Raw genomic sequence first — 14,176 nt, forward strand, 5'->3', positions numbered from 1 at the left:
CCTCATAGAAGAAACAAGGATATTGTCAAGTGGGGAAAAGCTGATGGAGCATAATTATCATCTTGGCATTAACTCCAAATAAGAGGCAAATCCAGCAGATTCAGCATTGAGAAGGGAACTAAACTGGTTCTAAAAAACTCAAAGCCTCATTCTCACCTCTGCTCTGATTTGTCACATCAACTTTAAAGGCAGCATCTGTATCTTAAAATGAAGTTGATTTAGAAATATACTCAAAATGAAAAAATTATATACTCAAAATTGAAATCTGAGAATCATACTATCTCATAGTATGAGATACATAGTATAGTGCTATACATTACTATCACATCTATCCCACAGAAATATTGTCTCTATCTTATTATCATAAATATACACTATTTACTCTCTAGTTTACTTTAGATTGCTCCTTGCCTAAAGATTAAACATTCAAAAAGTTTTAAATGGGAAGACGCAGGAAGAATTGAAGCTCACCTGTGAACAAGAAATTTCTCTATCTTGTGGATAGAGAAATCTGTGGAACAAGTTCCTACAAGAATCAAGGATAAGCCTATCTGTTTTCTGAGGGACTATGCATGCATTTTACTAAACAAACTTTCAGAAGTGCTTAAATTCTCCAAAGGTGAGGGCAATATAAGACAAACTATCAGAGAAGCTGAACTGCTTAACTGTCACACAGTTGTTTTCAAAAAGGTCTTTATATGCCTCATAATAAGAAAAATTACAGACCAGACCTAAAGTAGTTACTAAAAAATCTGCAATATCTAGAGTGATTTTTAAAACCAAGTAGGAAGGCACTTTTAACTACCATAACTGTGGAAAAACATCTGCATTTACTGAGTAAAGAACTCAGACATGGTCTGAAGCAAATTTAAGAGCATTTATTAAGGAACGAGACCATAAATTACAATTTAATAGAAATCAACTTTTTTTTCCTGCATATTTAATTCTAAACTGTTCCAAATTTTTCCCTCATGTAAAAAATTAATCCATATAGCAAGACAGAATTGAAACTATACACAAATTGGATTACTTTTTGGGGCAACTTGCTCAAAAATAAAACTCTCATAAATTGACTATCACCTACTGTTTACTTAAGAAATAAATGTAGGGGAAAGTTATGGTCATACAAAGCATTTAATTTTTTTTTTTGTTAGAATAGTATTGATCTAAAATCTCATTTTAATAAAATCTGAAAAGTTAAAATATATTTTTCAGTGTACATATATTACCGCCTCAACATTTTATTCTGTACAAATTTAGTTGTTACTTATGGCAACATAATTGGCTGGAAAGATGCCAGTTTTTCCTCCTATTCTTCCTTCCCACCAATCAAACTGGGAATTTGTTTTAGTTGTCACTGTGATTCTGTCTCCAGCTTTGAAAGTCAAGTCACCTGGCTGTTGTCCTTCAAATGAATAAAGTGCTGTCACTTCTACTGGATCACTCTGAGAGTTATCTGAAATTAAAGAAAATAATAAAATGGAATTACAAACAGGAAATTACTAGTGTCAGCACACACACTAAGTTCTTAAACAGAATGTTCTTAAATGACAGTAGAAAAGGGTGACAAAAACACTAAAATAATCTATATGAGCATATAAACCACTGATGAAAAATCCCCTCCATTTCCACTATAATCTTAGGTAAGTGAAATTTGAATTCCAGCCTATCAGCACAGTCTACTTAATACAATAATACTCTATATAAAGTAAAGATCAGCCATTTTTCTATATGCCTGATATGGTCAGAGACAGTGGGAACAAAGGTGGTGTCTTGAGGAAAGCACAAATGTTTCCTGAATGACTGCTATCAGAGCCACTGCTCAGGTTTGAGTTTTGGTTTGTGTTCTCTGTGACAGCTTCTTCATGGAAACTGCAAAACCCAAAGGAGAGAATTTGATTTTTTAATCAAAACTCAAGACATAGGATGGCAAAATGCAAAATATCCATAGCCCTTCCCTTCTTGTACCATAGGTTTTGCCTGGGATTTTGGTGTATCTCAGGCATTAAACAGAACACACAAAATGTGCCAGTGGAAAGAACTAATTATGGTTTGATGTACTGGAGGTGACTTGGTTTGTATAGTGGTATTTTCAACCACATATACAAATGGCTTTTATTCTCTTTACACCAGTCTCTTACATCACTATTTCAGCCCTCAGTTGGGGTTGGAATCATGCCATGAGGCTTCTAAACTAGTTTTAAAACTATCAAAATCTTGGATACTATTATCCACCCTCCATTCCTGTAGAAAAATTTTAGCCAATATTTATTATTTAGCCAATGTTTATTAGCACTGAACTTTTCATCTATCTTCAATTTAACAGTATGTTACTGTCTGAGCTATAGGAGGTAGTTGCTTTAGATTAATGTTGATTTAGAAAACAGTTAAATCTCACATGAGTGAATCTAAAAGTGAAACATGGAAGGTGCAATGGAAGATTAGTCAAGAGGAAATAATGTTTACACAGTCAGGTAGAGAGATTTCAGGATATATTGCTCATATGGACATGATGGCTGCATAAATGCCCAAGCATGCTAGATTAAAGGCTTTTAGAATTAGTTTCACCTTCTTGCTGTCAAAACTGTTGCAGAAGGGGAAACCCAGCCTCTCACTAGTTTACACACTGACAGTGGAGAGCTAGAAAGTGTGGTGAGAGAAGCATTGATACAACTTTTTTTGTGGTTTTTTTTTGCAGTCTGTCTTCAGCAACTGACACAGATTCTTTTTTTTTTCTTCTGGTAGCTTTTATCATTTCAAAAGAAAGAGGAAATTTTTTTCCCTAAGGCTCACAAACACAAACTGTAGCCAAAGAGGACAGAGAAGAACAATGGACCACAAATATATGCATAAAGAGCACAGGGATTTTTCCCCCCACACCCGTCAATATATATGTTCATTCTACAGATGAGTGCTTTCTCTTCATGATCTACATTTTTAGCAATCACCAAAGAACAATAGAAAATTATTTGTCTATGAGCTGGGAGAGATTTGATTGCAGAGAAGTCAAATGCCATCTTTCTTGGTCACACAGTATCCTGATATCTATAGTCATGATCTAAAGTCATACAACACTATTTCTTTTACTGTGAAAAAACCACCAAATTTATCAGGTCCATATCTCCACTAGTTACTCCTACCAAAAAGGAAGATTGCAGATTTTTTTAAATAGCTCTTTTACTGTCACATCTGAAACCCTGACAGACTGAATATTCAGCAATTACACAATTTTCCTCCAAGAATTTAAGCATTTGAAGCAGTTGGGATGATATGATGTGCTCTCATGCACAGTGTAGTTTCAAGCTAGATATTTTGATTGAGGAAATCATAGAAAAAGTATGAATTAAAACATCAACTTTTTACTCCTAGCATTAACTGAAGAATAGTCAGAAAATACTGTGGCCCAGGACTCTTCAGGTGCTATGGCATGAAAACAGTTATGACTCAGTTCCATATAAAAAGGAAGAAGGGGTGTGTTTTACCCCTGTGCCACATTCAGGGAGCACACATGTGTTGAGTGAATTTAAATGCTACAGTGAAGGCAAAAAATTCCTATGCTTTGAGTTATTAAACCTATGTGTTTCTATCATGTAAATGAATAATCACTCAAAGAGAATTGGAGTTACTATATATTTAAAACTGCCCAAAATATATATGGAAAAAGTATATATTTGACAGAGCAAAAGAAAAGACTGAAAGTGCTAAAAGTGAGGTGAGAGCTTCTTTTCATTACATTCCAAAAAGAGCTGTCAAGACCACTATGATGTGCTGGACTCATAGAAATGGTAAGTAACTAACAGTTACCATCTCCATGGCTGAACCTGCATTAAGACTATAATTCCTCTTACACAAACTGCTGAGTAATTAACTCTGTAAAAGTAGGAGGAGAAATGAAAGGAAACACAACACAAATTAAAGCTTGAAAAGGTGGAAAAAAAATCCATATATGAGATATCAAAGGGTAGCAGTGTATTAAGTGCACCATAACCATGCCTCCAATTATTGTTTGCTCTGTCATATGAACAAAATTGTTTAATGTGTTTCTCTTCTCATTTTTTGTCCCTACTACATGTTCATCTTTCCAAACACAGAGAAAGCTCAAAGCACTACAGCTGAATTTGAAGGCTCAGTTCTGTGTCCTTGCCCCCGTATTTGCTACCTGCAATAATTTAAAAGCATTTTCAGCTTTATTCCTGTCAGCTCTTTCATAGCCATTTCTGCTTAATTTTCCCTAGCAGCCTTTTCCCATACTATAGTTTTGTTTCATTTTATTTCTCATAAAGATTCCAATTTCTCTGCTTTAATTCTGTAGTTTTGTAGCACAATGCAGACAGAATGCGTATTTCTTGCCTCCAGAGTTCAGCATCCCATGCTTCATATTTATATGAATCATCTTAACAATAAGGTACCTTAATGCACTGTTACAAAATCTACCACATAGTTTATAAGGAGGATCTATTCTGTGTTCTCATTTCCCAATTTCAGTTTTACAGAAAAGGGTTTTAAATAAAATTGTTATATTCCACATGAAGATCACTGAATGCATAGACAGAAATTACTTTTGCAGCTCACACAAGATGGTGCTACAGTGCTACATACAGCATATGATACTAAAATCACTGAGATTCATGAGTATGCACACTGCAAGAAAAACAAACTACATTGTGAAAAATCCTTATTTGTTATCGCTATTTGAATACACACTTCCACAAACACAGTGGTCAAAACAGAAATACAGAAATTTTGGTTGAAGGCAAATTCATACAGTCGCTGGCATATATCTTTAATGCTCCAGCATACACAGGTATGGCATGTGTTTGATAACAAACTTCTCTGACCACAATATCCTTCCGTTTTATTTATCTTTACATACCATAATGATTTGAAGATTTTGTGAAGGACCACTGCTATGGATAAAAGACTTGGTGTGGCATAAACTAGAGTGAATTTATGGCCTCTTGGGTGTGCTACATTACAGCCCCAGAGTGAATGAAAGAGCAATAAAACTATTTTTAATTATGGCATATTTATCACATGATAAAAGCATTTTCTATGAAGTTGCTGTAGAACAGATACATTGTCTACACTTCTGTGACTCAGTTAAGAGTGCCAGTTTTTAACTACAAGGCCAGCTGGCACAGACTGGCCACATACATACCAGTAAACACTGATCAGAGAGACGAGCCATGTGCAAACTGCCTACTGGTTCCTATACTGGAGTAACAACTAAACCACATCTTGGAATTATTTGGGAAAGTGCAAGGTAAGAATAATGCCAAGGCATTTTCTAACAACACAACCACATAAGTAAATCAGTTACAGTGCTTGGGCCCATGCCTTCACACTGTTTAATTTACTAGTATAGTAGCCACTAATTTCACATTCTAATGTGAGCTTACAAAATATTAGTAAAGCCATAGGCTGTTTTTGAGACTGGTTTTTAGAGAAGAACAGGCATTTGTAATCATTTTGGCTTGAGCTTATTATACTTTCAAAACCCAGCTCTAAGTTGGAACACAGAATAGTTGGAACACAGTTCAGCTGTGGGCCCCAAATTTAATTTTACTGGCATAGATGCATATATCCCCCAGCCATCAGCTGGATGCTTAATATCTTGCAGAAGATGTGCTGCTTTTGGCCATGGACCCAGCAATAAAACTGAAGTAAGTTTCACGTACTTGAGATTAGTGGTGAGATTGCTAAACGTCCACTTTGCAAATTTTGCTAATTGTTGGTAATTTGAGAGCTAGCATGATTTTGTGGGTCATCTGTGCACTGATGTAAGGGTTTGATGTCAAATGGCAACTAAGTGCCACACACACTTCACTCTCTGCCCCCTCAGTGGGATGTGAAACAGAACTGGAGGGCTAAAAGTAAGAAAACTCATGGACTCATGGGTTGAGATAAGAACATTAAAATGATTTAAATAAAATAATAGTTTTTTTTATTAAAATGTAATGAAAAGGAAAATAGCAAGAAAAGAGAGAAATAAAACCTAAGAAAAGCAGGCGGTGCAAATGACCAGCAATTGCTCACCACTAACCAAATGATGCTCATCCTGCTCCCAAGCAGTGGCCCCCTAGGCAGGTTTCCCCCAGGTTTATATACTGAGTATGACTGTGGGGTATCCCTTTACCCAGCAGGGGTCAGCTGTCCAAGATGTAATAGAATTCTTATTGCTTAAATGCAGACCTAGAAAACTAAGCAACCACATGGACCCTGTTTGTGCAGAAGTAGGATAAAACCAACAAACAGACCACATGATGGAAAACAACTAACAGATTAGTCAGATGCAAAAATCTGTGCTTTTGAAAACAAACATATCAAGTATCAGAAAGGTTTAGTATACTAGTACACTGTTGAGAGGCACTGAAAGGATCCGGTATTGCTCATAGGTTTAGTATGAGAGATGTAACTAACAGTGAACAGGCAAATATTGGTTCTTTACCCATTATAGGCTGTTGCTTGGAAAGGGTTAATATTGAGTTTATAATCAGAGTTCAGGAAAGAATCCAAAGTAGGATAAAGAACTATGCCAATTACTGGGCCCATTGCAAATCTGAGTAAAAAATGATTGTTGGTGCCATTAACAATGAAGACTTAACAGAAAATTTTAATGCCAACCTTAGAAAATGGTCTGGACAACACCACCTGCTAAGATAACACTGTGAGTGTAAACACTGTATGTATATATGCCTGAAGGATGTTTGCCCCAAATGATCATATTAAAAGGATGACTATTATTAGGTCCCAACCAAACATGTTAAAGTGGAAGACAACCACTAGCTTAATCCAACAGCTATAGATGAGCCTGAGCAAAGAAGGCAAACTGTATCCTAAGCTGCATTAGGCATCAAGGGAGGTGATCTCCTTTACTCAGCACTGGCGTGGCCACACCAGGAGTGCAGTCCAGTTCTGAGCTTTTCAGTACAAGAGAAACATGGACATGTAGGAGACAATCCAGCAAAGAGCCATATGGAAGCTGCCATTGGAGCATCTCTCCTATGTGGAAAGGCTGAGAGAGCCTAGGGAAGAAAAGGCTTATCAGTGTCTGTAGCTATCTGAAGGGACAGTAAAAACAGGGCGGAGCCAGGCTCTTGCCAGTGATGCCCAGCGACACGGGCAATGGGCACATATTGTAACACAGGAGGTGCTGACTGAACATCAGGAAATGCTTTTTTACTCTAAGGGTGACTGAACAGGTTTCCCAGAGATGTGGTGGAGTTTCATTCTTGGAGGTATTCAAAAGCCATATAGATCTGATCCTACTTGAGCAAGGGGGTTGGACCAGATGATATCTAGAGGCCCTTTTCAACCTCAGTCATTCTGCAATTTGGTGAAAAACTTCAAAGAGACTTTTGAATAAAGTTACCTGAAAGCATAAAAGCAGCCTGAAAATTTTTAATTGTAGGGAGTTTGGACTGGAACAGCTGTAATCAAAACCCAATTTGATATTAATGAAACTCACACTGTCAGCATCATCTGATGGTCAGGCCAGACAGAGCAGACTTCTTAACAGACACTGACTAGCCTGTATCCAGCTAAGGGAGTGCCAGCATGGAGCACACCTAGTAGAGACCCCCATCTCTCTGAGAATGTGACCTCCTGGCAGGGCTGTCTTGTCAATACATGGATCAGTGTGTTGTAAGGAGTTGCACTGGCACACAAACAAATCAGTTTAGCTTAGGACTGACAGAGCAATTCTTAGATCAGAGTTTAGTAAAATAAAGGGCTGAATAGAAAGATTCATTGGTGGATGAGCAATATGAGAAACAAGACAGTAAATGACAAGAGTAAATATTATATTACAGGTATGTCAGCATTTTCTGTGTTCCTCAACAGAGCTAGATGTAAAGATGTAAAAACTAAAAGGTAACAGTGGCTCCTTGGAGGACAAGTGAAGGACAGAAAAAACTGTCTTATGGCTTATTTTGACCTATGTGAGTTACTGCATTACAGTCAAAGCCAGCTTAAGGGAAGAATTAAACTCATAGTATGGAATCCAGAAATTAACAGTTACTCAGCTTCTGTACTCACTGTTTCTAGAGGTCTTACAGTCCCTTTCTCCTTTATAATGCCTTCAATAAACCTTGAGATGAAGGGTGGATCTGTCAGGGAGTGCTTTTCGGTCTGTTTGAGCTCAAGATGCCTCCAGGTTTATTGAATTTTATTTCAGCTAGGATTTGGGTAGGGACGACAAAACCCAGAGAGATACATTTTATGCTGGATGCAGCATATTATACATTAGAATATGAAAGGCAAGGGGTTGGCAAAGGAAATGGCATGCAGTAAATTCTGAGGGCATCAGGGTAACTACTAATGACAAGGATAGCTTTCTGAAGGAGTGTTGGGGCTCATGATAGGAGAAACTAAAGATCTACATTTCTGACTTGAGAAATGCTCCAGAATTGGGCCCTGATGATGTCTAAAGGCAGGCAGAGAAATGCTTAAAGTTCAACTTTGAAGTAGGTAGGTGAACCACTAAGTTAAATCTGTAATACTAACAAGATTGAGATGAAAGCTAGATCTGTCAGAGGGTGATTTAGGTTCTGTCTGAGCTCAAAGGCATACTTAACATAAGAGCCAGTGGGGGAATGTAAAAGATGGACAAAATGATAGGGCAGGAAATTAACTTTGAAGCAGGAACTGAATCTAGATGACAGTAAAGAAATATTGAATTTGCAAAGGTCAGAGAGACGGATGTTGTAACAATTGAATCATAACAGGACAAAGGCATGGACAAAAGCAGAGACAGAAAGAAAAGGTTGTATCTTTAAAGTGGTATCCAGAGAACATCTATAGATCTCATTGCTCCTATAGTGAAAGTGAGAACTTCTAAAGAAATTCAAGCAGAAGAACACATGTGCTCTGCAGTGATCACCAAGATGAAGTTTAAGATTCTATTTGACAATTTATATCTTGAATTCTTAATTAGTTAACAAAAGAATACCTGAGTAAAGGAGAAATAGAAATAGTTATTTGCAGAAAATATTATCTAGCAAATTAAAAGCAACAAAGGACAGTTAGCTGGGAAAACTTAGCAGAAAAATAGAGGGCTGAATAAAGAAGACTTCTCAGTGAGACCCCAAAATATAAATGTAAAGTTGATTACAGATGTAATCCAGCAATAGAATTCAGGGATCAAAAGTATTACCAAGGAAAACAGAAGATGAATATTAATCTATCAGGTTACATACAGAAGGATGGAATGCAATTACTAATATGTGGTTGTACACAGGTCAGCAGAGACTTGGAGATAAGAGTTACATTTACATCAGTAAATGGCTCCTTTCCAAGTTATTGAACTTGATGTCTCCAAATCAGAGTCCAGGTTCCAGTGCCCAATCACATTGGCATTATTGATGCTGATAAATTAGCAAAGACTAATTTATCAGCATAGATAGACCCAATGGCTTGAACAGGAAGCAAGAGAAACTCTTTTAAAGAAGGTGAAGCACACTATTCCAAACAAGAAAAAAGAAGATTAGGTAACAGCAATATGATCAGACTTGGATTTCATAAGATGAAGGATGAGATGATAATACTGCAAAGAGATATTGTGAGTTGGGGGGTTAAAAAGAAGCAACTAGATCAGATGGGACAGAGAGGGAGGGAGATAAAACAATGACAATATTCTGCATCTGTGAAAGAGTTCAAGTTTAGAGAAGATATGAACTGAGTAAAACCATCATATCTGCATCAGTATCCTCCTGAAAGATAAACAGTATGAACTGGTAAAAGGCGACAGACACTGGCTAGGACCTGAAACATGGTCTAGTAATGCAAGGCCTCCATACAGGTGAGACCAGCAGCTCATAACTAAATGAAGCACATTCTCTGAGACCTAAGTCAGAGTCTGGTATTTTGCCAGACAATAAACCAACTTTTTTTGCCACTTCTCTTTTCACCCCATTAGTCATCTGGGAAGGTTATTTCACATGTTGTATTCCCCTGGTTGCTAAGATAACTTTCTTAATGTTTAGCTCCAAGTAATTCAGTACTGGCATAATTTTTTTTTTTTCAATATTAGCCTTTGGTTGAAACCTTTCTTGACAATTATATGCTTGGCTTATGCTTTTATAGTCAAACCCCATTTTTTCACACCTTCAGACTTTTACACTAAAAATAAGACAGCTACCACATTTCAGGGACTCCTTACTCCACTCATTCACTCATTAAACTTCTATTCAGTTTAACCTATTTCTTCTTGCAAATGAATAAACAGAATATTCTCATCAGGTAAAAGGCCTGTAGTAATTGACCTTTCACATTACCATTAAACAAAGAACTGTTTAAATGGAAGAGTGAAAGAACAGAAGGAACAGGGAACTTACTTTGTGGAGATCACAGATTCATATGTGAATGTGAAAATTGTAATTAAAAAAAAATGTAATGAATCAGCACATGAGACTGTCAGAACAGTTTTTTCTAATGAGGAGATAACCACAAATGAAGAAATCAGCAAATGAAAAATGGAAGGGAAAGGAGAGCAGAGAACACTGGAGGAACTGGAAGCCACAGAAAGGTGAAGTACAAGAGCAGGAGAAGTATTGGTGATGTAGCAGAGTCACTCTTGTAGCTGACAGCTGAGCTAAGAGTAAAATATGTGATAAAGCTAGACAACACAGAGCTAAGGAGTCAAATCCATTGAGAAGAATCTTAATGAAGTTACAGAAACTAATAACAAAGATCAAGAAATTAAGGGAATGTATACATAATTTAAAGAAACTTAAATATATATAAAGAGAGATTTTGAAAATGAATGGATGTATTCTATATCCCAGAACTCTAAACCCAGAGTCAAATTAGAATTCAACATAATACAGTACAGAATACAGATAATACTCTCTAGTTTGACAGTCATCATTGGAACAAAGTCATTGGTTCCATAAACTGCTTTAATATTAGTGGGTTTTCAAAGGAGGGAAGTCTATTTGTAAAATAATGGAACCTATTTTAAGGTTACAAAAAGGTAAAAAAAGAACAAACCAAAAAAGCAGATAGCAAACAGAAGACTAGAGGGATGCAAAGTTAAGAAGGAAGATGAAGATGTCTTTGTGATTAGTGCCTTGATCTGTTCCCTGACTATAAGAAATACTAGTACATGAAGTAAATGGTGCAGCTGTTTCAAAGAGACTAAGGAAACAAGCCTAAAACTGACCTGTCAATATTAATTTAGAAAATACTTAAGAACAGCATTAATCAGGTGGAAGCCAAAGCATTAACTATGTACCAGACCAGTGATACAGAGTGAGAAATTGGACAGCACGTTATCTGATACAACGCTAATCCTGCGTCGATCTTTTCACCAAAGAATTATGAAGCTGAAACTACCAAATCCTCAGTGATACAGTACCTTTTTCAAGAATGAGAAAAATCCAACATCTTGGCTACATTTGATCAGTTATACTGGGGAGTATCTACCTTTTACTGTAGCTAAACTTACCCCCTTGGTTTTCTTTATATTTGAAGTCTATTTCTGAACCATTATGTAGAAGAGCAGCTAAGAAAGAGATTTGATTTCTTAGGTGAATTGCATCAGGGACAGTCAAAGAAACATTGGAAGGGAACTGAGAAGGAGGTGTGGCAGAAATATGTAAGGTTTAGTGCTGGGTTTTTGAGGAAACCAATAATTATTCTAACATACCTGTTTCCCTGAAAGCTGTTCAGTCCCTTAATGCTAAGGATCTCATGCCTTATCTCACTATTACATTTTATAATTGCTTTTTAAAATTTTAAAACAGGAAAGAATACTAGTTTTAAATTCAAAATATATGAATTATATTAGTCTTGATCATAATAAATCTGATAAATCACACTCTGAGTTATAACAAAGAAAAAATTGAAGATACTTTGTTGATATTCTAAAACCAATCTACATCTGCTGATAATCTGAAAGCAAAGTTGTGTCAGTATCTGAAAGAATACATGTATGCAACTAAACTTGTCTCCTTAGAAACAAAGCAATGCAAACAATTTCATTAATGTTATAACAGTCAAATTTTCACAGAATCACTCTGAAAACACTGAAAAAGATACTCTCATATGTAAAGAGAGAAAGAAAGGTTAAAAAGTACAGAGTTGTACATTTATTACTACATGTACATATAAAAAATTAATCTCTTTTTACAACTCATTTTTCCACTCATGACTTTAGAAAGCAATCAAAATGATGAAAACTGCAACTGAAAATAGTATTCTCTTATTTAAATAGAAAATACATAGTTTGCAACGGGAGTGACTATTTTGAATGTGTGACTACTATTTTGAATATCTTCTTAAATTTAAAAACCTCTTGCATATATTACATAATACTTTTATGAAAAAGGACTGGGTCATTTACTTCCTGGAATGTAAACAAAGAAAGAAAAATTCCATAGTAATGAAATATTTAAACAACACTACCTCAAAATGTCCCCTTTATGACCACATACAATGATGAAAACATGACAGAGGCAGTATCTCATTCCATATGACTTTTCAAAAACTGGCATCTTGGAAATTAAGATGTCATTAAGTATAGTTCACTGAATACGTATACTTTTAATATTTTATGGTTGAAGAAGTTTAATGCAAATAATAGTCCACATTCTGATGATGTCTGAATTTCAAGGCTTTACCATTTGTAAGTGGTTTCTAACAAATTTAGGTAACGTCAGGTTTGGCTCAAAGTTGCAGCTCAGAGCCACAAATGTGATGTTGAATTCATGTCCACAGCTAGGATGCACGTAAGTTAAGTCAAATTACTGCATTATCTAAGTTACAATGTAATGATAAGCAGAAATAAAACACATTACAATGTTGAGATTCACTTATTGGGCCCTTATTGGGCAATGTCCATTCTCAGGCTTTACCATTTACTATGTCTAAAGGTCTGAATAGGCCTAAAAGAGCAGCATCTTGGGAAAGTGGCAAATGATCTGTTTAAAAACTTACGAAGGAAATTAAATAAGGAAAGTCAGAAAAAGGATGAAAGAAAGTGCCATATGAATTATTACAAAGAGAATAAGAGGTCAGTAAATTAAAAGATTTTATGGCTTTCTTCTATCATGACAAGATAAAACATCAGCCAGAGAGGACTGGGGAAAATGGACTAAAGAAGAACCATATTGTAGTGTATTATACACTGTGACCCTGCAGAAATTAACTTTTCAACTCCTATATGGCAACAAAATATTATGCATTCTAATGGCTACTTAGAAAAAGTCTTCAAGCAACTCCCATTTAGAAAGAAAAATAGTAGCCTAACTGTATCCTAAATACTAAAAACAATGAAAAAAATTTCAGTTCTTGAATCACACCAGTATACTGATTAGTTCTTTTTTCTACCCAATGTGCTCATTTTCCATATTCTTAGCTCTCATTCCTCAGCTTTCAGCTTAAGAAAAAAAAGGGTTTATTTCAGCTTCTAGAGCAGAATAGACGTACACTTACTTACAAATTTAATTTTAGTTGTTTCCAGACAAATAACAAATCAAGTGTTTGTTTAACCAAGCCTTAAAAGTGAAATCTCAAATGTCCTATTCACATTAAACTACTAATTTCCTTAATGGCCTCTTTAATTTTGTTTTTTAAATGTAGACTCACCTCAAAAAACCCTCTGCATATACAAAACAACAACCTCCGATCTCACTGAACAGATGTTTGGGAAGACCTAAATATGCACAGTAGATTTGACATTTTACATCTACAGGTACTAATCTGTTATAATCAGATATATTCTGTACAGACGCTTGAAGTATGTCATATGCCACCATTGATCCAAATAATCTCCAATAATGCTCATCTGATCAAAAGTCAGGAGACATGATATTCAGCAAATCACACTCAGAATAAATAATATCTTGCTTAGCTGTTTCTTCGCCAATAATTATGGCTTGTTTTGGGCAAGTAAACAAAATTACCTGTCTTTCTCCACTTTCTGAATAAAGGCTTCTTAAGACACTCAAGTGTTTAAATTCAATATTGAAGGCTGCAAATAATCAGTTCTTCATGACTAAGAAAATGAGGGTGGACTTTTTGCATTAAGTGAGCTTCACTGTCATTGGGGTAAAACTACTCTTTAAATACCCCACAAATGCCTATTTTTGCTCAGTTAAAGAAACCTGGTCTGAAGAGGGAGAGAAGGCATAAGTTGCATTACTCTATTCCACATTCACTTATGGGCAAAGAATTG

The 14,176-nt window shown here is 35.8% G+C and overlaps 1 protein-coding gene across 6 annotated transcripts in view; it reads right to left on the bottom strand.

The window, feature by feature from the left end:
- Positions 1–856: 856 nt before the first annotated feature.
- The window catches only part of SH3YL1 (SH3 and SYLF domain containing 1), a 48,858-nt gene continuing 35,538 nt past the window's right edge, over positions 857–14,176 (bottom strand). For all 6 annotated transcript variants that reach the window (XM_053937267.1, XM_053937271.1, XM_053937268.1 and 3 more), the window contains one exon: positions 857–1,456. In XM_053937267.1, the coding sequence (XP_053793242.1) occupies positions 1,257–1,456 (200 nt within the window). In that variant the 3' untranslated portion in view covers positions 857–1,256. The remainder of the gene's footprint in view (positions 1,457–14,176) is intronic.

The sequence above is a fragment of the Vidua chalybeata genome, chromosome 3, assembly GCF_026979565.1.
Source record: "Vidua chalybeata isolate OUT-0048 chromosome 3, bVidCha1 merged haplotype, whole genome shotgun sequence".
Taxonomy (NCBI): domain Eukaryota; kingdom Metazoa; phylum Chordata; class Aves; order Passeriformes; family Viduidae; genus Vidua; species Vidua chalybeata.